The sequence below is a fragment of the Nymphalis io genome, chromosome 1, assembly GCF_905147045.1.
Source record: "Nymphalis io chromosome 1, ilAglIoxx1.1, whole genome shotgun sequence".
In the NCBI taxonomy this organism is placed as follows: domain Eukaryota; kingdom Metazoa; phylum Arthropoda; class Insecta; order Lepidoptera; family Nymphalidae; genus Nymphalis; species Nymphalis io.
The window spans coordinates 3,607,886-3,633,190 of NC_065888.1; the positions used below are offsets into that span (position 1 = coordinate 3,607,886).

Below are 25,305 nucleotides of genomic sequence, written 5' to 3' on the forward strand. Positions count from 1 at the left end.
AATTTGAGTTTAGAATAAATTGTTAGCTTTGTTAATTTTTTCCACAAAAACGTAATGTTCCATAAAAATTGAATTGCTAAATCTACATATCAAAATTTCGTTAGCTTTTTTTATGTATTATATAGAAATCAATACTGTAACATGGCCGTAATGTAAAGTCGAGATGGCTCAGTGGTAGAACGCGTGAATCTTAACCAATGATCGTGGGTTCAAACCCGGGCAAGAACCATTGAATTTTCATGTGCTTAATTTGTGATAATAATTTATCTTGTGTTTTAGGGCGAAGGAAAACATCGTGAGGAAACCTGCTTGTGTCTAATTTCACTGAAACTCTGCCACAGCGTGGTGGAATAAACAAACCTTAAACAAGTAGGCCTTAGCCCAGCAGTGTGACATTTACAGGCTGATACTGTACTATACTGAAACATACTTTAAGTATTATACTTATTTTAAAACAAAGTGCAATATAACTGGTCTCTATAATATTTAAAATATATGATTTATATAATTGTAAATCTAATATTATAATTTGACGATAGGGTGCGAATTCCTCTAATCTATTGCAATCGAAGAATGAAAAAGTCGATCTTCATATTATGCGAATTTAGGAAAACCAGCGTCCGTCGTGACATTTTACTATCAGATAGCTCATTTGCCAATTGCCTTTTTATTTTTAATAAAAAGAAAAAAAAAACAAATAATTCGTGCGTCATTTCGACAGCAATATCAATTTAAATACAATTTCATATCTAGTGAGATTGTATCGCACTTGTTTATGTTTTGATACAATGATAAGCAATCAAACATATACATTGTATAAACAATATCATTATTAAAATAACAATGTAGCAAGATAAAATGGATATATATCATGCTATTAATCAAATCAATTATAAAATTGTAAAGAACTACAGACAACGCCATCTCTGGGCCATTTTTTGGATTTTATGACCAGCAGTTTCACAAAATTGGTTCAATGTTCCGTTAGCCAACCACTCAGGGTTCAATAGGTTTTTTTATAGGTGTCACCATAGCTGATAGCCTAATGTGTTATATAACTTAATTGTGAATAAAATAAACATTTCAACGTCACAATTATAATTGCGTTATTGAAGTATTTAATAATTTCCTGCTGACAATTCAGAATGCTAAAATAGCAATTTTTAAAAAATATTGCGATTCGAATAACAATATAAAAAAAAACTTTTTTACACAGATGTACAAAATAAGGAATCGTCTCTAAGATTAAGTTCATTAACAGTGACAAGGGGTTTTATATATTAATGTATATTCGAAAGGAAATTTAAATAAAACACATTTTGTCTCAAATCTTGATATATTTTCACTCATCATGTTTGTAAATGCAATTGCAGGTCCCGCTTCGGTCTTTACTTGGTCGATTTCAACAGTCCCAATAGGACGAGGACGCCGAAGGACTCAGCAAGGCTATACGCGAAGGTTGTGTCGTCACGCGCCCTGCCCGCCAACTACGACCCCGAAGACTTCACCGCCTTCTCCGGGGGTTCGCACCTCATCCCCACAATACTTTCCATGTTACCCCTTTATAGGCTAGTCGTATGACGTAGTATATTTACACCACTAAGTACGTATGTAAAACTATCATTACATTAATTACTCGATAACTTAAGTTTCATTTCGACTTGATCCCTAATTTAAGCCTATGCTAAGCTAGCTGTATTAATACTCGACGGTCATGAGTTTGCTAGCGTTGTCTCTTGCGACGTCTCTCCTTAGCTGGGCTTGGATGCACGCGAACGACTTGCCCTTGGTCTCGGGCAGCACCGCCATCATGAACAATAGCCCCAAAAAGGAGAACACCGAGAAGCCCCAGAATACTGTGTATATACCCCAAGCGTCCTTTACTACCTGAAATGAGATAATGAATACGAGTTAATGAATAATGTATTTTGTAATTGTCTTAAATACATAAAGAAAGACCTGCTATCCATTATCCAAAAAAAAAAACCTAAGAAAAAATGTATGTGCAAAAAATTCGTTTTATATCTAAAATAATCTATCAAACATATGTTTTGATAGGTTATTAATTTTTTATTTTAATTAATAAGTTGCGATGTAAAACAGATACCAAGTGATAAAAAACATTTACAATAGGAAATTATACTTGAATATTTATATTAATAGATATATATCTAAATATAGAGCGATTAATTATTAGTAATACGATTTATGTGCGGAAAATTATTGTTCGCTAGTTTTCGCCCGCGGCATCGCCCGTGTGACGAGAGGGGCGGAATTATTAGGTAACCTATGTTCTTCTCTGTATCCCTGACAACGTGCATGCAAAATTTCATGATGATCAGTTGAGTAGTTGAAAGCGAAACAAATAAACAAACTCACTCTTGAATTGAAACAGCCTCGCAATTATAATATTAGTGTGGATTAATGATTTTACCTGAATGGGTTTTGTAAGCAGTCTGATAGTTGGTTAATATAGTATTATAGATTATTTACATTACATACATTACATTACTTACATTACATTACATACATTACATATTAGTATTATAGATTATTTACATTAGAGCTGATAAGAAACGGAGAAAGGAAACGATCATCTTTCTTCGTTTTTATCAGGTGCAGTGGTAGTTTTTAAATTGAGTATCAATCAGTAAGTGTAATGCTTCTATATAAATTAAAGAAATTTCAATTTGAATTTAGTAAAATAAAATTATATATATTATAAAAAAAATATTACTGATAATTACCTGGAAAAGTTTTTGGACCGCAAACATTGAAAATCCAGTGTAGATATGAGCTACGCACGAAGCGTATAATTTGACGTTAGTTGGGAACATTTCTCCGATAATCACATAAGGGACCGTCGATAGTCCAATAGCGTAGCAAACTATGTAAATTAAAATAGCCGTAATAGGCAGCCAATGAAGATACTCCATATTAGTCTTGTTTGAAAAGTAGAAGTAGAAATATGTACCAATGGTCCCGTTCATTAATCCAACGCCAAGAGCTGATAATAGCAACAAAGGTTTCCTTCCAAGACGGTCAACTAGGACCACTGATAAACAACAGGTTGCCACTTGCACGCATCCCAGGATGATCGATTCCTGGTAGGGCTCAATGTGGCTTCCAGTGACTTGGAATATAACTTGAGCATATGCAACTACAGCAGCACTGCCGCAGAGTTGCTGAATGGTGAAAATTCCAAGACTGATCCAGAGAGCCTTTCTATTAGTAGCCTCTGATAAAAGATCACACCACGTGCCCCTGTTCTTCATATCCTCTTGTACGCTGACTTCTATGTTCTTCAGTTCTAATCTTATATCACCACTTCGTAATTTCCTGAGGGATCTCTCCGCTCTTTCACTGCGTTCAAACTTTAAGTAGTAGTAAGGCGATTCTGGTAGAAAGATGAAAGTAATTACGAACGAAATGGGTAGGATCAAGTTAATGGCTGCTAGAGTTCGCATCGGTACGAAGGGGCCGATGCAGTATTGGGCAAGAATACCGACCTGAAATTAAAACATAAACATTCTTTAATGACTCGTGTTTAAGGATTTAGGGATTTTAGTGAACACTTAAATTTTTGATGATTATAGCCAATTAAATTTTATAAGATAATTATACTAAAATATAATGAGAGGCAGTATTTTTTTATAAATAAATGTCAAGATTCAACTATAAGCCTTACGAGATTTCTGGTAGATGTATAATATAATCTATCAAATGAGATCTAGAAGAATCTGAGAGAATCTATTTCATATAAGAAATGTACAAAAATACAATTAATAATATATGTATATGTTTGAATAGATTGTGAATTACTACTGATATTTTTTGAATTTATTTTATATAGATTAGTCCTTATGTACATCTCGTTATAATTGTATTATTGTATCAGATGAGGCGGGGAATCGGGGGTAATTTAAAGTTTCCGGTTTTTTTTACCAAGAAATTCTCAGTTTGGATTCTGAAAGTGTGTAGTGTTAGCAAGCACACTAAAACACGCAAAGACTGTATCCCTACGTATTAATTGCTTGTTAATCGATCGTGTTGAATTGCTTTGCTCGGACTATGCGGTTGAAGGAATTAGAACACACTTGTGCTTTATAAAGTGTCCTGGGAGGATTGTAGTAGTTTCCCTTGCAAATAGCAGCCGTGGTCATAATCTCTTAGGAGGACATCATGATTAATTTTAATCGTGGTAGGGATTGCTAGTACAACCCACAAATCAGATCACCTTTACCGCAAAACATTAATACACTGTATTGCTGTTCCGATTGGAAGAGAGATTGCTATTAGGCTCAAGGGACATAACACTGATTGATTGTTATTTTTAAATTATAATCTGTGGAATACTTGTTCATAACGTACACGGTAGCGATTACCATCTAACAATGTTAATGACTCATTTAAGTTTCAAATTTCAATATATCAACATTAAACGAATATTTGTATTAGCACCAGGATATACATAATTGAAAAGGTGTGGAATATCACAACATCCTCGTTATGAAAATAGAAACGCCATTTTTGAAGTTTACTTAGGTATTTAAGTTATTATTAACCTGTTGTGATTACTCATAAAATTGCATAAAAACATTTCAATAGCCCAGACCTTGAATGCTGGGCTTGGGAAAAAAGAGAACGTTTATATATTAAGATAATAAATATCCGTTTAAAGAAACACGTACAACACAATTATGTGTTTATAAATACAATACTCATTAAAACAAGAATTGATATCTATCTATTCATATATGAGAATAGATACAGATACCATATTTTATGATAAAAATCTATTTTTTATGCGAAATTTAAAAATGTTACAGTTAATATTATAATATCAATACGTGAACATTGTGATTTATGTATTATTTACGAAAGATAAGAAATAATACTCATATTATTTGAGCAGTGTCATGGTGCTACACATAAAAGGGTCTAATTTTTATTGTAGAAAAATAATTGGTGCAAAATGATGACTAATTTCGACTCAAACAAGTTTATTTATATAAATTATTCAAACGATACTAGTTCATTTATGTATTTAACACATGATATGAGCTTATTTATGTATATAATTTGCTTATATTTACAACCACTGATATGGAGATTAGTTCTTTCGTAAATTACATATCTATAACTTTATAATCTGTTTCATCGTAACATTCATCGTTCTTCTTTATAAAATTACTTGTAATTGATATTATGCGGCCTATGCTGTAGAGTATGATTATTTAAGCATTGATGGCACAAAGGCAGAAGTCAGTGTTTAAACGATAAATAACATTCACAATTAAGATCGTAACGTTAGGGATTTTACTTGCGATAGTTTTTGATATAGGGTTTAGGGTAACTACAGAAACAAGGGTCATCTTAGTTTAAAGTTGGTGGTGCATTGGCGTTGTAAATAATGGTTAATATTTCTGCGAGTACTAGTGTCTATGAGCGGTTGTGATCAATTACGATCAGGTAACCCATTAGCCAATATGCCTACTTATTATATATATTAAATTTAAAAAAATCATTAGCTAAATGAATATAATCTCACCTTGTTCATTAATGTAATAAGAGTAGAAAGTGCACCTCTGACTTCGTTAGTTGCAATTTCACCTGTGTACATTGGGGCAACAGTGTACACTATTCCGTAACCAAGACCAGAAAACATTCTGGCGACGTAAAGAACGGCTACTGATTTAGCTACGATGACCAGCACCCAGCCGAGTATAAAAGGTATCGCTCCAAGAAGAAGCGTTGTCTTTCTTCCAAAGCGATCGGCCAAGTAGGCAGAGGGAATGGGCGTTAGTGCTGAACATAAGATCATTATAGAAACTATCCATGATCCCTCATCTGGTGATGTTGGTATTGAACTGTCCGCAGATTGTAAATAAGGCAGCGTTGGTGATGGCCAGCCGTAGCAGGTTCCTGCTGTTGCAGTAATGAGTGTGGCTGAAAAAAAGAGAAAATATAAAATTAAATACAAATTAGTTAATCATATTCATTTATCGAATGTAGGTATGGAGAAGATAGTTAGGTGATTTTTTAGCCCAAGGGCATATCTGTATCTAAGTGACCTTATATTAATCAATAACATCACGTTTATTTATATTTGGAAAAAATATACCAGAAAAATATTGATTCTGATAAAAGCAGTACTAACATGGAAAAGTTAATAAAAGATGAAACGGACTTTACAGATTACGTTGATAAATATAATTGTATCGATATTTCAAAGGTTTACAAGAGTTATCGGTTAATGTTGAGAAACAACTCCAAACATGAGATACGAGCATGTGGACATACCTACAGTAAAATTACATTTTAAGCTTATTTAATGTTCCAGATAAACAAATAGCAGTTAACGTATTATGTAACTATGTGATCAGTATATGTTTGGTATACGAGAAGTATTTTATAATAAAATTGCGCAGAACTTTTTGGTTTATCAATAAATAAATTTAAAACTCATGTTTAGAAAACTTTAATAAATAAGGCTTGTTATACTGTACAGGATTTTATATTACAGCATACCTAGATATAATTATTGTAAATTTTATAATGAGTAACTCATACAGAGATTTTCTCGCCGGTTATTCTCGGTAGAATCTACATTTCAAAACTGTAGATTTTTATTAAAATTAACCTTATAAAATAATAAAGTTTGTAAGAGCCTGCTTAAATGAAGTTTATTGTGTGGTTTAAGATTTTATTGTTTCAAAAAGAATATACACATTTACACTTTAATGAAACTAAGCACTAATTTATAACATGACGATAAAATTGTATTTTGATTTGAATTTTGAATTTGGAAAAACAATTTTGTTAATAATTATTTAGTGAGTAGAACGCGTGAATCTTTACCGAAGTTGCGGGTTTAGCGGGTTGCGGGCTTAGCCCGGGTGAGTTTCACGTGCTTGATTTATTTTTATAACTTGCAAAACCCGCAGTTTTGACAGCGTTGAATTCATTTTTGTGACGAAAACTCTTCAAATTATGCTATTTTAGCGTACATAATGCCTATTTGACTTATGAGTATATAAAATAATAATTATTAGTTGGCAGTGATAATGTAAAATAAAAAATACGGTTTATTAGTAGGGTTTTGGGAATACGCAAATAGCCGTATTAACTAAAAAAGAGTCAAGTATTTTGACATCATAGATGGACACTTCCATTTTATTTATTTGTATATGTATAGATAATTAATCTCCTGCTATTTCAAGAAAATCTGTTTCGGTGGAAATTTATTTTGTTACATCTTCCACCAGCCTGCAATGGAGCGGTGTTGTGGAAAGCGCCAATGCTTTTCTTTAATAGCAGAGTCTTTGCCAGCTGTCAGACAGTTACAGATTGTTGCTTTATTTAATTACAATATTTGTCATGAATTACGAATAAATATGCGCATTTCTTTTCGTTTGTTTGGGCGTGGACTACTCTTACGCATTTAAGTCGATTGGTTATCGTTTCGGCCTCTTATCACTTTATTTGTGGAAACTTCTGACCGGTTTTAACTATCCACGACGTTTCCCGAACCTGCTTATCGCTAACAATACGCGGAAACATTTATTAAAAAATAACGTTTTTTCTGTTTTATACATACAAATTAATTTCAAGTAAATTTATCTTAGTTTTACGATTTTTCTAATCAAAACACTTTTTATAGTTTTTAATTTTAATAATTTATTACGTTATTCATACACATATTTGAAATGTATGCATAACTAGTTTTCGCCCGCGGGTGAACCCGCGTGAGACAGGGGTGGGGGCGGTCGTAAGTTTTAAGTGTCCTTTGTCCTTTTCTGTAATTCTGATATATTTTAGGATAGGATTAATTGACGAAAACTACCTAAATAAATCAACAGTTCTCATAGCCGAAGCAATTTATATCATTAGACAGAGTTCAAATACGCGTAATGCGACAATTTAAAATGATAGCAGAATGAGGATGAAAGCTATTGAACGAAATTAAATTACCCGATTCGCAGACAAGAGCGGAAACCGAATAAATAGGTAAAGAAAAGGGGCTATGTTAAAGGGGTCGTGCGTTATTCTTGATTCTCAACGACCGATTTAAAACAATGTTTAATTATATTTCCATCTACATAAATGATATTATTTTATAATGTACATCGCAAAAAATGTGTCTACATCGACCTACACTAATTTGAATATAACGTGTTCAGAATGTTGATATTGAAGAGTGCTATAATTTTGGGGACATATACCGATTGCCAGTTGGCACAACATTTTGAATGGTCACAAATATATAAATGGACGAATCTCACGATTATACGTTCGTGTATAGTCGTATATTTTAACGCGTACAATCACACGGTTCGTTTACGATGTTTATTATCGCCGTTTAAGCTTCTTATGTTGTTATTTTCTAGAAAATTCTATTATTATCTATAAGCACTTCAATTCGTTATTTATATAGATAATAATTAAAGAGATAAGCCATCTCTTATATTATCCCTCTAATCATTTAATAATTTATATATTCTTCATATATAGCGTTTTAAATGAAGGTTAAAGTTATTATTTAAATAATTCATAATTAAAATGCGATGTTAAAAATTTAAAATGATATCCAAGAGAACTGAAATGAATTTAATATGTCATGAAAAACTTATAAAAAAAAGATAACAGTCAACAGAATCTACCAAGCATGCATTGTACTTTATACTCTACGTTGTATTTCATTTGGAATTACTTGGGATTTTTTGATTAGATTATTTACGTAAAGACTTCGGGCTGTTTCCATTCTCAATTGATGTTCACTTCAATGAATAGTACACTTATGTTTTTATTTATATAAACGTATAATACGATAATAAGTATTCATTATGCGTTCATATTTTTAATTGGACATTAAAGATAATTATTATAATATGAATTGTCGAATACATTCGAGTCATCATTTTACATATATTACTTCAACTGATGTAATTGTTTATCTGAATAAATCAAAATAATATAATTAATGAGAACAAATTATTGAAATTCATTCTGCGATATTTAATTGTTGTTAAAATTATACGTTTCGGTAATATAGGTATAAGTAATGAAAAACATCTTCGAATTATCATGATGAACGCTGACTTGTTCATTTGATAAATTAATGAAACAAACGATATATAAGAAATTACATAGGTACTATTTAAAGATATAGTATTATAAATAGCCGAGCTAGTGTAATGAGAATTTTAGCATAGACGTAAAACGCTTAAATACATTTTCATAATGTGCTAGACATAATTTGTTATCATTTCTTGTTATTATTATTATAGAAAGGTTAATATGTATAATAAATCTTACGAATTATCTATATAACCTGCGTATATATCCTAGAATTGTTCTGACATCATCGATTGCTTAATTTGATAACTACATTGTAGAGTTAATTTTATTTATATATTGACGCCGAATTTATAAGCTTAGTCTGTTTGTTGATTTAATGATTCTATCTACTTAAGGCACACAAACCAACAATGTAAAGCTCTGCTGCCAAACGAATGTATGAGGTATACCAAACAATAATAAAAAAAACATATCTGTTTACGGCGATTTATTTATAGACATACCGTGTACATTTAATTTGGCAAAAAATCATAAGATTTATTTAAAGTCACCATTGTAGTTAAAAATAATACGAAAATAATTCTAAGTTTTTTTATTAAATTATATTCATGGCGTTTAAATTTATACCTCGTCCATGTTAAGAAAATTAAAATTTGGACTGATATTGTCAAATTTATATTTCTTATAACCATCCTTTTAATTGGAAGAGAGATACTCATCTCACATTGTATATTGAGAAAATTTTTGATATGCACTCAAAAGCTTACACTGAAATGTCCCATTCTGTGTCGACAGAACTTCAGTGCAAAAAATAATTCAATTGAGGTCTCATTTCAGGAATTGTCATATAATTTAGTCATGTTGTTCACCCTATAGTAGGTATATAAATAACATTTGTAATAAATGTTTTTACGTGACCTGTGTACGAGGTCGTTGGGCGGAACGACGCGGGGCGCGACGGGTGACGCAAGCGACAGTTGTATCTCGAAACAATGTAACACAGAAATGGCATCAAAATTTTTATGTTTAATGTATATCTATACCTATACATGTTATACATATAAACCTATAATTGTTTTGAGGGGGGGGGGGGTGATTATTAAGCAGTGCAGAAGATACAGAGATCTCCCTCTTAGAAATGATGACAGAAAGAGTTTCTCTCTTAAACGCTAAGCAATTTTTCTTTGTAAGATCACTTTATATAATATTAAAATCTATTAATCTTATCCTGTATTTGATGATCAATTTTCATTATCTGTTCACACATTTTGTTGATTAATAATATTAAATAATTTCAATATTTGTAAATACAATAGAAGTTAACATTTCTGTTATATTTACTTCTTGTTCTAAGAAACTGACTAAATTGGCGCCTATAAATTCGTTGTTATTAATTTCCTCATGTTTATTATTTTACGCCGTACTATGTATGAAATAATGATAAACAACTAACAATTAAATAAATCTTTTTTTATGCCAAAATTTGCTAACGTACATACGCTAAATAGAATGTACATATAAAGTCTATTAGCGTAGAGTAGTACGTTATTTTTAAGATCATCATTGCATTACAATTATCGCTGTATAACTAAGTTAGTGAAGCAACAAAAAATGCGTTCATTCAATACTTCATTATTGCTCTATTTATACATCTTTAATTCACCGCCTCCAAAGACGAATAGCCTTGAATTTCATTTACTACATAATTCTGCCCCCAAGAAAATGCAATACGTATCTTAATGTTTTGTTGCAATATTGATATTTTATTTACATTAGTTAATAAATGACTGTTAGCACGTGCCAAGCGCATGTGTTGCACCGTTCTAAGTGAGCGAGTGAACGGAAACAATAATGTGTTTGACCACCATAAATATCAAAGAAGCCCAGTGGAAAGAACACGTGAATTTTAACCGAATTTTGCTGGTTCAAAACTGGGCAAGTCGCACTAGTTTTCATGTGCAATATTATTGTTTAAAATATTTTATCTCGTGCTCGGTGAGATAAAACATCGTGAGGTATTTATGTGTCGGATGACATTCTGCCCCATCCGCCAACAGTGCCTAGTGAATAAAGTTCCAAATCTCTTATAGAGACTTAAATTTTTATCAATGTAAAATGTATGAAATATTTATATAATTGGTTAATGGTTAATTAGTTACACGCAACTTATCGCGATAGACATAATTTGGCAATGAATGTGTATATCCTCCTATTTATAGAATAAAAAATTAATAAATATAAAGTAATGATATAATTAGTATATGAATATTCGATTAGGTTATATGGAAACTTTTGTCAACTTTTTGAATGTAATTAAACTTCAAAAGACTTAATAGACTGCTATTCTTTCAAAACCTTACTCGTAAAATTATAAAAATCGATTTACACTACGGTGTTAATATATTATACATATATATTATAGTATCCTAGTATATTGACTGTATCGTTGATCGAAGCCATTAGGACTTGACGTAAGGCCGCAGACCTTCTTCTGAGCTTCTGGGTTCCTAGCTCGGGCCAATAAAAAGTTATTGGTTTTTTTTTGTCAGAAAATTCTCAGTAGCAGCCCGGAGTCCGGAATTTGGAAGAGTGTTCACTCCCGTGCCTCGGTAAGCACGTAAAGTCGTTGGTCCTGCACCTCAACTCTTTCCGGTCGTGTCGGATTGCCATCCCATCTGATTATGAGAATTAGGGTAAAGAGAGTGCACCTGTGTTTGCGCATACACTTGTGCACTATAATATCTCCTGCGTAGTTGGCTAATCTCTCTTGAGATTGGCCGCCGTGGCCGAAATCGGTCAGGAAGGCAATATTTTATTATTATTTATATTATAGTATAACAGTCATATTATTGCATTGAGTTTCATATATATTTTTATATAATAGCTCTCCTGCTACAAAAAAAAGAACTTATTATACGTGTTTTAATAACATATTTCCTATGCTTTGTCTTTGAAAAAAATCTTCTCTACTAAAACTTATGGTGTTGTTAGAATTATCACCTAATTGAATTCAATTTACTCAACAATGTCGAGTAAGTTAAGCGCAGTCTTTATCATATTTATATGTATAAAAGATACGTTAGTTTTAAGTAGAAAAAGACACGAAAGTAAAAATTAAATAATAATTAATTATTTCGATGGTAACGAATTTGCAAAATGAAATGAAAATGCAAGAATTAATATCTTAATAAAACACAGAAGTTATATTTCTCGTATATTAAATGTCAACGTTAAATACCTAATAACAAAAAAAAATGGAAATTTTTAAAAATTATAATGGAGGTCAAATCGGCAGGTGATACATTTAAAAAACCAGTTGCTTTCTTTGGCATCTGTTGCTGATAAGAGTCGTGAACAACAAGTGAGTCGCGTCATTAGCTGTTATTCATCGTCATTGGTCGGTTTGAATTATAACGAACAGGTTTTAAAGACAATGTGTTTTACAAGTTATTGAGTTTTTCTGTCAAAAATTTTCAATAACAGCCCGGAGTCTGGAAGTTTGAAGTGTGTAGACTCCCTTGCCTCGGAAAGCTCGTATAGTCGTTGGTGCTGCGCCTAAACTCTTTCCGGTCGTGTCGGATTGCCGTCCCATCGGATTGTGAGAGTTAAGGAATAGAGAGTGCATTTGTATTTGCGCACACACTTGTGCACTATAATCTGTCCTGCGCAATTGGCTAATCTCTCTCGAGATTCTGGTCGAAACCGGTCTGGAGGATTACAATTATTTAATAAGTATAACACAAAGATGGTATTATTTGACGGTAGGGCTTTTTGCAAGCAATCACCTGAGTCATTTGCCAGTCAGCCAAACTATTCCCAATAAAAAAACACAAGTCACTTATTTTGTCACTAATGTTTCGATATTCGTTCGGTAGGTGGAATTTTTGGTAGCCTACTCACCCCAATCAACCGCCAAACGATAAAATACTTTGTATTTCTGTGTTCCGGTTTAAGGGATAAGTCATTGTAATCGCTTTTTTGCCTCCAATAAAATAATAGTAAAAAAATTACCCTAGTACAAGACTTTAGAATTATTTAAAATTAATGCAGAATTTTCGATCTAATGTACTCGTATGATGCGTTTTCTTTGCTAGATCAAGAGTGGTTATTTACTTATAGTTATCTTAATGGCAATATTATGTTTGAATCATCCGTGGCAAACGCAACTGTTCACACATATCTTGACGTCATAATGGATATACTTGTGTATTTATGATTTAGATTATATATATAAAATTTAAATCATTCGTTTTAATAAGCTTATAAATTATTTCTGTAATTTATAGATGAGCTTAAGTATTTTATTGTTGAGTTTATTGAATCACTCCGATAATATACATATATACACGTTCAGCAATAAACATTTTTTTTTATCAAATAATAGGTATACAATATAGTAAAATGTGATATTGAAAAAACATATAGAGAACACTCTTTTAAAAAATGTCTTGGCAATGATAATTATTTGCTATTTTCGTCCCGGTTAATACAAGTCTCACGTTTGCGAATCGCAAAGCAAATATTTCTAAGAACAGAGCAGTTCAAGCATAAAATATATAGAGGCATTGTTTATAAACAGCGAGACACTGAAGCTACTCTCTCCGAGCGGAGGAAATTGCGAGCCAACAGAATCTACGACGTCACTCACATGTACCGTTGACTTCAATACATACATTTTATGTGTACGTATTTATTATATAGAGTAAAAGATTTCGTATTATCGTTTATTGCGATCACAGAAATTTAATAAATTAAATTAATTTCATTATCAATATTTGTTACAAATGCAGCAATGCGACCAAAATATAAGTCGTTTTCTTAATAGTCAATACTTAAATGAATTAAAAGTTGTGATTTCAATATAAGTTTTTAATCCTTGTAACTTATAAAGAGCCCAATAGATGATCAATATTAATACTTACAAAGTCTTCGTTGATAAGAATGAATTACTGACTGAAAATATCACAATTTTGCATACATATTTGATTAAAGTACTTTTATATATTTCATTCACATTTCATACACAATTAAATTTACCGTATACAGATTTTGAGACTTGTAAGAAAAGGTATTTTTAGAAAAAGTTTTCGATAGACCCCAATAAATATATCCGGTGCATTACAAATTTTACTAAAAAAAGCGATGGTATTATGGTTTCTTACTTTTTATAAATTGCTAGTTTTTTGCCCACGGCTTCACCCGCGTCGTGTGAGCTGTTAGATAGCCTGTATTAGGTAGTATGTTCTCGCCTGATAAAGTGTAGGCAACATTTTTTGAGGATCTCTCGAGTTGTAAACATTTGAAAGCGTGATAAACAAACAAACTCATTTTCGCATTTATAATATTAGTACGGATTTACAATTTATTTAATCTGGCAAGGATCTAAGACGCAATAAAAGACCCTTCGCTTAGGATGCTTAATATTATTAAAATGATTCCTTATTCAAATTCATTACACAGTAACAGCCTGTTAATGTCCCACTGCTGCTCCTCTCCCTTTTGAGGAGAAGGTTTGGAGCTTATTCCACCACGCTGCTCCAATGCGGGTTGGTAGAATTCACATGTGGCAGAATTTCATTGAAATTAGACACATGCAGGTTTCCTCACGATGTTTTCCTTCACCGTTAAGCACGAGATGAATTATAAACACAAATTAAGCACAAGAAAATTCAGTGGTGCTTGCCCGGGTTTGAATCCACGATCATCGGTTAAGATTCACGCCTTCTTACCACTAGGCCATCTCGGCTTTTTTACAATAATTCATTACGTACTATAATATTATTAAGTATTAGGTTTTGTGCATAAATTCTATTCATAAAAAATATGACATATATTCTTAAGCTAACGTTATTTAATACCTTAAGTTACAAATTTGATTTAGAAGATGCATAAATATTCAAGTCTCAATAGCACTGTTTAAGATGTGATGTTTAGTGATTTAATGTTAATGGACTAATAGCAAAGCGTTTTGACTACCTAAAGTAAGCTGGCGTGGTTATTTGGGCAAGGGCCGAACAAAGAAGGCAGTATTGCCTGAGTCGGTGTGAGGACTCTTTGGTGACAACTGGTAGCGTAGGTAAATCTCCACTATTGATAAAAAAAAATATATTTTAAAATTTAACAAGGGAAATAAAAGAATGATTTTATTTTCATATCTAATCCGAAGTATAATAAATACGGAAAAAATGCAGATTAATTTTATTGCATTAAATTGTTAAGATTGGTAATTGTGTTGATAAATATCACTATCTGAATTTATTACGCACAAATTTCGATCTTAGGTGATTATATATTATTGTACTAATAAAGATTTTATGATTCTGGCTGTTATGGCACGTGCCCCAGCCAGATAAAAGTAAAGTTCCAAAAAAAACAAACAAATAGTGACGTTTAAAAATATATAATTAGATATTTGCAAGAAATCAAAAGTGAGTATCATATTATTACTTCTTCGATACAATGATATTAAATAAACAATAGGATCATTATAATATTTTTAATGAGATAAATAATTTCAACTTCTTAATTAACTTAATGAGACATTATCAAAGAATATTGACGAGTGACATTAAAAATATAAAGATTACGTTCAAGTAAGAAATTTTGATATCGTTATACTAAACAAAAGGTCCCTTTAACACGGGAAATCGATTTTGATATGGATAATTGGAGAATAAATAGCTATTTATAATTTTGATTTGTAAATGATCTTTATTAGATAATGAATTTATGATAATACATCATTATTCAAAATTAACAAAAAACATAATTGATAGCATTGCCAATAGAAAAAATAAATTGCAGCGTGTTATTCTATACATCAGATATTTTCTATTTATATTATTCTATATTAGCAATGCCCGTTTTAAGGAAATTACTAGTATTTCTATTTACAACTCTAATTAAGCGTAACGGTTGTTTTAGGAGTGATAAAGAAAATAGTCCAAGGGATTAGGATACGTCGCTGAAACTAGCCGACAGATGACATTCCTGAGCCTAAACTTTTCTACGCGACTGCACTGTACTTTACACACTGTACAACGCGTTAAAGATTTATATGCATAGTAGCCATGCTCAATAGACCGCGTTCCCTTTACCGGAGGAAAATTAAAAAAAAAATGCTCAAAATTTCTGCGCCGCATTTTTGTGATTACTATGTCTTTTGGGTATCTTTTATTGACTTGCATACAAAATTTCAAGTTTCTAAGTCAACGCGTTCAAGATTTATATAAGCAACAAAGTACAGTACAGTCGCGTAGAAAAGTTTAGGCTCAGGAATGTCATCTGTCGGCTAGCTCTATCGGCTAGGTTCAGCGACGTATTAGGATCGTACCTGCGACTTTTACATCACTAGGCAGCCTGTCAACCATTTCGATAATGACGCCTGAATACTTGCAAATAAATATCCTCAGAATGAATTCCAAATACTAGTTGAAATAAATAAACAGGAATCTGAATATTTTAATTTCAGGTGAAATATTAACAAGCAAAAGTAAAATCTTAAGATAAGAAATAACGTGTGAGATATTTGAAAGTAAGCACGCGAAAACTATAATTTTTGCCAAACTTTACTATAGACATCTCTTTGCAAAAACCTCATTGAGTTTAGATTGCTGATATTGTGCTATTTGTCATGCATAGTAAATTATTTCATTAGGATCATTATTTTATTAGTAGCAATTTTTCGAGACTGAGCTACGTTTTTATACGCTCAGGTAAAAGCGCGCAAACTGAAAAATAGGAAGTAATTAATTGTACAAACGCGCTTAACTGCGCAAACTGGTTTGTACAGGTATGCTTACAAGTTGCATTCCACAGGCAAAATGTAGCGTGTGGACATTAAGGTACGCTAAGGGAGATTGATTTCGTCAATAAGTCTGTACCACTGATAAATAACAATTTAAAAAAAATGCTATAAAATAATAATAACATTATCGTATTATTACATTATAATATTTTTCCTCTGTTTATACTCTATCTTTAAGAGCTTTTCACGCGAAACTTTTAAATACTCATGTCAAAAGTAGTATATCGTAAGAATAAATGTACCAATATATATATATATATATATTTAAAAGCCATTTCACTGATTATGTTGATTATTGTATTCCAACCACCAACGCCCATAGACATTGGTGGTGTAAGAAATACTAACCTACGACACAGTTTAATACTATTGTGGTTACTATCGTATATATTGTTTGTGATACGTATTATTTTTTTGAAATAAAAAAAAATAACCATTCCAATACCAATAACATCGCCAATGCGCCACCAACCTTGGAAATCCACCAAGCGGGCGAAGCCGGGTGGAATTAGTTGTAAATAAATATATTAGTTTTAAATTTTAATGTAATTGAAAACACACGTGGTTAGCTTTTTAATGTTTTATATTATAAATTGTTCTTAATAAGAGCGAGTTCGTTAGTAAAGATTTACCTGTACATTATGGACGATGAATCTAAATCACAGATTATAAATTAAGATTGTTCGAGTATTGCAATGATTTATATTAAAGTTATTATGCATATTACGTACGCAGTATGTATTCAAACCTGTTTAAGCACGCCAATATTGAGGAACCGACATTCTGTTATAAAAGTTTGTTATGTAGTATTAGTATTGTGATTGTGAAAAAAATTGAGTTATTTTTTTCTTAAATAATTCATATTATTTTTTATTCAAGATGATAAAAAACGGTTGATTTAGTATTCGTTGTTTGAGAGGAGGCATTAGCCCGGCAGTGGGACATTCACAGGATGTTACTTTACTTTAAATTACCGGCTTTCTTTTCAGTTATTCTCGGAAGAATCTATATTCTGAACTGAGGTATATTTTATGCTCAAGATTTAATTTGTTTCATAAAATGAGGATCAAAAGTATTTGTAAGTCTGCTTGAATAAAATGTAATATTGTAATTTGTTTTGACTATAAATATCGCTGTAGTTTTTTATTAGATAAAAACAATATCTCAATGTGTAGTTACATTAAAGTCATTCTCACCGCGTGGTCTATGAAAAGCCTTTGGAACCACTTTTGTTTGCAAATATAGTCTGTTTGTGTCAATACTGTGTACAACTTTCTGTATTTACAACAATGAAACTGTGGATTAATATTTTTGAATAATATATTTTTACAGTTAAAATGTATATTTCGAATTTATTATACTTGTAGGAAACGTTAAAATAATTTTATGAATACGAAAAATCCTTTAAAAATAGTTTTGTTTTAAATATGACTCAAATTTGATCATTTTCGGTAATGAATACACTGCTAAAATGGTGGTTATAATATCAAATTTAAAATACCAAATTATTAAAATGTTGACGCATAGCACATTCGGTTATTGTATCTGCAGAAAGAAAGCATCAAAGGAATTTATATAACCACTTTGTTTAATGATTCATATATTTTTTCTATTTTCACGAAATATTCAAACGTTGAAAGTTGCTATGACAGCTAAAAATATTAAAGAAATATGAATATATAAGATAAAAAGATATTTTATTGATGCAAAGATATATAAATATATTTGGTATCTGGCAACCCTATGAATACCCGCGCTTGGCGATTCTTAGAAAATGGGATTGCCTTTTCAATAATTCTCAATAGGTAGGTGGCCCTTCAAGGCTTCCTACCCTTCAATACTCGTTCACGATATTGTTACGGTAGCTATAAATAAACTAATCTTTTTTTCATTAGGAAATATTAGATAAATATCGCAATGAAATAGGTATATTGCAAATGATTTGAATAAATTATGTATAATTTGACCTCTTTTAGAAAAAAGTCTGTAAAGTACTTTAAAAGAGAACGTGCTACATTTTTAAATAGTTATATTTCTTATTATTTAAGATATTTTAACGTTGATTGATGTGATAATTAAAATAGTTTTGCGGTTAGACAGTGCATTTTTTTCAATATAGCTGCTGAGATCTGTCTTGGCTTGTATTGTTGGAAATTCATGTTTTGACGTTTGTTAATGCGCTAAAAAATTTAAACATAATATAAGTGATTTAAGGTGTACCTATTTATTCATACATATACGTATATTTTATAGAATATTTCCATGTAAATTTGCAAGATTTAATACGACATTTCGAATTAGTTTTTTTAGTGATTAAAACTGGTCGTTACAGCGAAAGCATACATTTGTAAAACTCTATTCCGTTTAGAAAGTTTTAAAAACTTATGTTGTAATGTGAGGAAAACTTAGAAGAGTTTTTTTATTCACATGATATTTTTTTAATAAACAACTGAACGCAATTATTTATGTGTCACAGACATGCACAAAAAAAATAATTGAATTTTTATACATGGTCATACTTGCTCTCAAGTATATTCAAGTCAAGTTAATGTAACAATTATTAACTAAAAGTTAATTACTATGTCAGTTTATCAAAATATAATTTACATTTCGTTAATTGGACTAAAAATATACGCAAATTAATATGACAGTTTTTACACATTGTTGTATATTGATATATGATACACATTTTTTAAGTTTTTTTTTATAAAAACAATGATATAACAATTTTTGAGTGACACATTATCAACAAATTTAAAACGACTCATAGAGTAGTGTGATGATAGAAATGGGGATGTATATTGCGTAGCTACGAACAATCTCAACGTATGTATGTACAAAACTCAACACGTTTCATTAAAATGTCGAGCGAACCGCTCGAGGACTTGTGTTTGCGATAAACCTAACCGCAACAAATGTAACATACAGAATGTTACTTTAGTTCAATAGAAACATATAGAATTAAGCACATGTTTAAATGATCTTTAAATTAATATTCTATTACGTGATGCAAGACAAACAAGAAGTGCAACAGAACATATGGATAACACTGATGGACATTTAAAGATAGGTTAGAAAATAAACTTACCACATAGTGCTGTTCCATATTCCTTCCAATGTGAACGAGTTTTTGCGGTCATTGTAATTAATAATTATTACTATCAGACTATATATTATTAACTGGGCGATTTGGAATGAGATTTTCTTGAGCACTAATTTTTAAAGTAATAAAAATCTAAATAGAATATTAAGAACCCATGGTGTGAATATAAATAATAACAAGTTAAATAACTAAATATCACAAAAATAAAATATTCGATCTAAATATAATGGGTTTAAAAACAAACGTTATAACCGATTTGGCTTCATTTTGGAAGGTTTATGTGTTGTTGGTTTGCTGGAACATGTTGCGAGAAGTTACGCAGAGTATGTTAACGCGACGAGGGCGAGTGAACAACTGAACGAAAAAACGAGACGAACGATCAACGAACTGATCCAATCGCAAGGAGTGGAATGGAATGAGGCGAATCGGCGCGGGCGCACGCTTTTGCTTCTTGTTTATCGGTCGGGTTAGTTGAGCGGCGTGTCGAGCAGCTCTTATATTGATAAGAAGAAGGTCGATATCGCGGGCCAAGCAGCAAACACGCTCGAGTCGTGCGTGTGCACCGCGTCCACGCGCTCCGCTTTACTGCTGGCCGATTTGCTTACGAATATTTGTAGAGACAAGTTATTTTTAATCAATAGTGTTCTATAATAAAACCGTACATTCGTTCCTTTGACGCGCATTACGAGACAATGCTTTATTGGCACACTATCAGAATTATAACAACGAAACTCACCCTATTGTATATGTGTATAAACAAAAATTATCGTTACTGGTTATTGCTTGATTATGTTATATAACACCGTAGAAATGTACATAATAGGATTATAATTTGTACGATTATATAAAACGTTCAATTGTAATGTATTATTATTATATAATTAAACATTGTTATGGAGTTGATATGGTATTGTTATGAATGTGCTCTTATCACCTACTTTCGACATCGGCGGTCACGAGTACGATGTCCACTCAGAACTGGCAATTCCATTAGTCTATGAGAGATTTGCGTTGATGAGCGTTTTATCGTTTTAAGTTTAACAATTCTGGGCCGGGGAGCATGTTAATCGATGTCATTTAAACGTCATTGTAGTAAAAAATAACTACTCTCAGTAGGAAAAATATATAAAAAGGTCAACGATTTTAATGAAACGTTTTTTTTGTCATCGCTCTGTGTGTAAATGTCGAATCAAAATTTAGTTTAAAGTATTGTTAGATATGGTCCGAAAAAAAACCCTTAGAAGGAGTTGCTAAACATTCCAAATCAAAATTATTTTATATTATTTAAAGGGGTTAAACGTAGGCTATGCTTAATGAAAACAGGTGCCCTAGCTAATTTAAATGTTTACAGCATCATCATTATTTATCACAGACCGTGCCAAGAATCGATTGACGCCTTGATCTCCAGTATATCTAACTGTCTCTGTGGTTTGACTTACATGGTTGCAGACTGTGATCTTGGTGTTGTACTCCGGGCTGGACTAATAACTTTCAAGTAATTATGTGGAGAGAGTTGAGAAGTTATTTACACTTCTTCTTTAGGAAGCACTTATAGCCGTTGATCCTGAGCCTGATTTGTTTCCAGTCATATCGTATTTACTGTCGAGATCTTTTATTTCTGTTTTAGTTATATTTCTTCTACTTTCTATAAGATCCAATTAATAATATCCTATGTTTGATCGCTACTTTATTAAATTACCATATGCAGACATGCTTTTAAGCAAAATTATATGCGGCATTCTCCACCTGAGTCATATTTCTATATTATTGTAGACGTACTAGTAGTGGCCAGTAGTGGCCATACGACTAAGCTTAGTGATTGGTGCGTTAAAGTTGCCCACCTACAACTAGAGAGACACCATCGTCAAGTGAATTTGCTATTTATTTTCGACGTATCCATAAAACTGTATCTGGTAGGAAAGGGGTAGATATATTTCTGTCCCAAAGCCATAAAAGCTAACTGATAAGGCAAGTATTATTGTGATAAAGACGTCTCATACATAACTTATCGGCTACCATTACCGACACTTAGTAATTTATATCAAACCTTCACAAATTAACAAGCTTCAAGAATATTCTTCGTAACCAATAATAAGCAGATATTTATTCATATAATTGGTAATAATAAAAGATATTGTTATATTTGACTAGCATAAAATACAGAATCTTGTGAATAGAAACGGGGTGTTAGAATTTCTGTGAATAAAAAAGTAATCACGTTTATATTATAGAGATGGAGATCTCAGGAAATAACAGCTCTATTTGAATTTTTTTCTTGCAGTAGATAGCTGATATATTAAAGAAAGTAACTTAGGTAAGCTATACCACATCACGTTATGATCCCGAAGAGCGAAGCATTAGCTATCAACGTCAACCAATAGGGCAAACTGCAAGAAATAGGCATATAAATTCCAAATTTAAAGCCGGTAGTTATAATATAATCCTGCAAGGTTTTATTTATAAACGTTAGAATTATTTAAACAATGCAGTGTCTCCTTCTTTTGAATTTATTATATTTTATAATTTATTGCAAGACTTATGTCATAATATAATCCTACAGGGCCTTACTTGTAAAAGTTTTTTAGCGGAGGATTATTTAAACAATGCAGTGGCTGCTTCTTTTGAATTCCAAATCAATAATGACAGAAGGAGTGAAATCATTGTTTAACTAAACACTTGCTAAGCAACTTTTATAAGCAAGACTATTGTCTAAGTGAGGCCACTTTGACATAGCGTTACGTTACGTTTTTAATTTAACTTTAGTGAAATGAGAAAAATGGCGATTACGACGTTAAGCGTGTTATCGCTTTCAATTCATATCTAAAGTACGTGCGACGCCTGTACTTTCTTCATGCTTGTTTACCGCGTACTCAACATACGGCATCGCGATAAGGCCAAGAATATGAGAATATTTCTTGAATATTATTAATGTAAATGTCACCCTATATGACTAGTAATGATGATTAATACAATATTTAATGCTTCAGCGAATTTTCCAAGTATATATTATGTATTTCTGACGACACTAATTGATGTAAGTTAATATTTGTCTCGGAAAGCTCATTAAGACGCTCCCCTAGGTAATTCAGACGGCCGTCCAAACAATATGTTACGTAAATATGAAAGTTCTTGCCCTTCTTTACGTCATGGCATTTGCTAAATATAACTTAGTCGGATGAAGAAATTGTAATAAGCGAATAAAAATATACTTAGCATTATTTTATATATTATAGTATATACATCTAAATACAAATATTTGTTCAAATGTTACCTTCCATGTCACGTAATATTGTTCTGTTAAATTATTTGTCTTGCGACTATTGTAGACATTATTATATATACATGAATAATGAGGTCATCTAAATGTCTACCGTCTCGGCTTTACCTATAAATATTGTTCAAGGGGTGATTATTTAAGCAATATTTTGTTTTCTTTTTTAGAATATGAAATCAACGATGACGGAACGAGATAAAACTATGTTTAACTAAACACCCACTAAAACCACTTATTTTAAATAAAGCTGTAACTGTTTAAAGTAACACATTTATTTGTATAATAATATAGTTAAAGAAAAACTGCTTACAGCGGTCATGATTAATGTAAATAATTTTATTATAATAAATATTTTACTAAAATTTATAGGATAAAATATCATTGTGAAATAGTCTTTCGTTTACGGTTATTTTTATCAAACCTGTCTCGATAGTACATATCAATTATACAGTAGACTGTCAATCTGCAATAAATTGAATTGCTATGTACCGGTTTAAAGGATGAGTCAACTAGTGTAACTATAGCACAAGAGATCTTTGTTTCGATGGCAAGTAATTAATATTTCTTTTTTATCTGCCAATGTGTAGGGGTTAGCGAGGCCTTATTTTTAGGTAGTCCGTTCGTTCGTATGCCATTTTATTTCAAATAATTAAAAAATGCATCGTTTTCTGCCAACGTCGCGCAAAATAACATTTTTAATATATCTTTACCGTTAACATTGTAGATTGACACTGACTTTTCGAAAGAAATAAATTAACTGTCAAAATTTGAATGCTAATAATAATTCTATTCATAATTATGATTACTAATACGATTAGTAATCATAATTATGAATGGAATCAAATTGATTATCGTGATTACGTCTATATAGTAGAAATTAATTATGTTTTGGCGACTCTGACACGTGTATCTATTACTTGAATATTCCTTCTTCTATCTTAACATTCCAATATGTCAGATTTGAAGCGTGTTGGTAATACAGAATTAGTTTGACGTAATTGGGAGAGCATAAAATGCCTAAATTTATCCGAATATGTGTAGTTTAAAGACAAAATTGTCGAAAATCTATATCTATGAGATATCATTAAAAGAAAATTTATATTTAATGGAAAAGTTATTGAATAGAGGTATAATTGTTATATGTATTTATATGTTGACATCCAAGAACGTTCTTGTAACATGTTGATTCCTATAAGGCAAAGTCAACTATAGCTAATGTGTTGTGAGAATTGGGAAAGGCTAACTATATCGAATTATTTTTACGATAAAATAAAATGAGCCTTAGAAGCAAATTAAGTGAGTTAAAATTTTAAGTAAGTTATATTTTTTAACTTTTTCAGTTCATTGTATTTATTGCAATTTATTTTGAATGAAAAAAATAATAATTTGTGTATTGTTATGTATTTGAAAGTAGTCATTAATTGTCCCATTGACATATCCGCTTAAAATGAAATATTCTTTTTCATCGCTACAAGCAAGTTGGAATGTTAACATGTGATCAGGCGGTCGACGCGTGAAGTGTTCGCATGCACACAAACAAAGAGACGGACACATTTATTACAGGCGTCTCTTGGTGTGCGCGAGTGCTCCGTACACTCTGTTGGACGTTGCACTTGTGTGAGAGATTTATAATGACACACAAATATGTTGACATACACGGACTTATTCTGAAACGATTAAATTTGCGTTCATTATGTTGTTGCTAGTGGGATTCTGATGAAAGCTATCAACTTATTGTGCAAATTCTGTCACGTAGTGTTATCATCTGTCATAAAGACAAATATCGTCAATATCAATTTCATTCAAGTGATTCACTTATAATAACGCTTCAGGTAATGCGTAAGATTTCAACTAGACACTGTTTTCATAAATTTATAGTTTAATAAAAAAAATAACAGTTTAATATTTCTTTTTGAAGTTATCTTTTTAATAAATATTTGTATCAAAAATATTACGGTTGAAAAAGTTGTCCACGCATTCATATTCTTACCGTTGTTTTTGCTTTTGATTGCGATAATTTCAGATTTCCTATTATTTATT

The 25,305-nt window shown here is 31.4% G+C and overlaps 2 protein-coding genes across 2 annotated transcripts in view; one reads left to right on the forward strand and one right to left on the reverse strand.

Moving 5' to 3' along the window:
• LOC126781906 (myrosinase 1-like) overlaps positions 1 to 1,881 on the forward strand; it is a 19,088-nt gene extending 17,207 nt beyond the window's left edge. Inside the window, exon 7 of the mRNA XM_050507030.1 lies at positions 1,374 to 1,881. Coding sequence (XP_050362987.1) covers positions 1,374 to 1,581 — 208 coding nt within the window. The 3' untranslated portion in view covers positions 1,582 to 1,881. The remainder of the gene's footprint in view (positions 1 to 1,373) is intronic.
• Positions 1,318 to 20,443, reverse strand: LOC126781916 (facilitated trehalose transporter Tret1-2 homolog). The gene is made up of 4 exons (XM_050507040.1): positions 19,977 to 20,443; positions 5,552 to 5,949; positions 2,748 to 3,509; positions 1,318 to 1,887 (listed from the first exon to the last, which is right to left on the reverse strand). The coding sequence occupies exons 1-4, from the start codon at positions 20,026 to 20,028 to the stop codon at positions 1,699 to 1,701; spliced, it is 1,401 nt and encodes a 466-aa protein (XP_050362997.1). The 5' UTR covers positions 20,029 to 20,443; the 3' UTR covers positions 1,318 to 1,698.
• Between the last annotated feature and the right edge of the window lie 4,862 nt (positions 20,444 to 25,305).

Excerpts from the sequence above, each read along its gene's own strand:
- LOC126781916 (XM_050507040.1), bottom strand. The coding sequence starts at position 20,028 with ATGACCGCAAAAACTCGTTCACATTGGAAGGAATATGGAACAGCACTA. Across the intron at positions 5,950-19,976 it reads ATATGGAACAGCACTATGTG|CCACACTCATTACTGCAACA; the intron begins GTAAGTTTATTT and ends TCTTTTTTTCAG. Across the intron at positions 1,888-2,747 it reads CGGTCCAAAAACTTTTCCAG|GTAGTAAAGGACGCTTGGGG; the intron begins GTAATTATCAGT and ends ATCTCATTTCAG.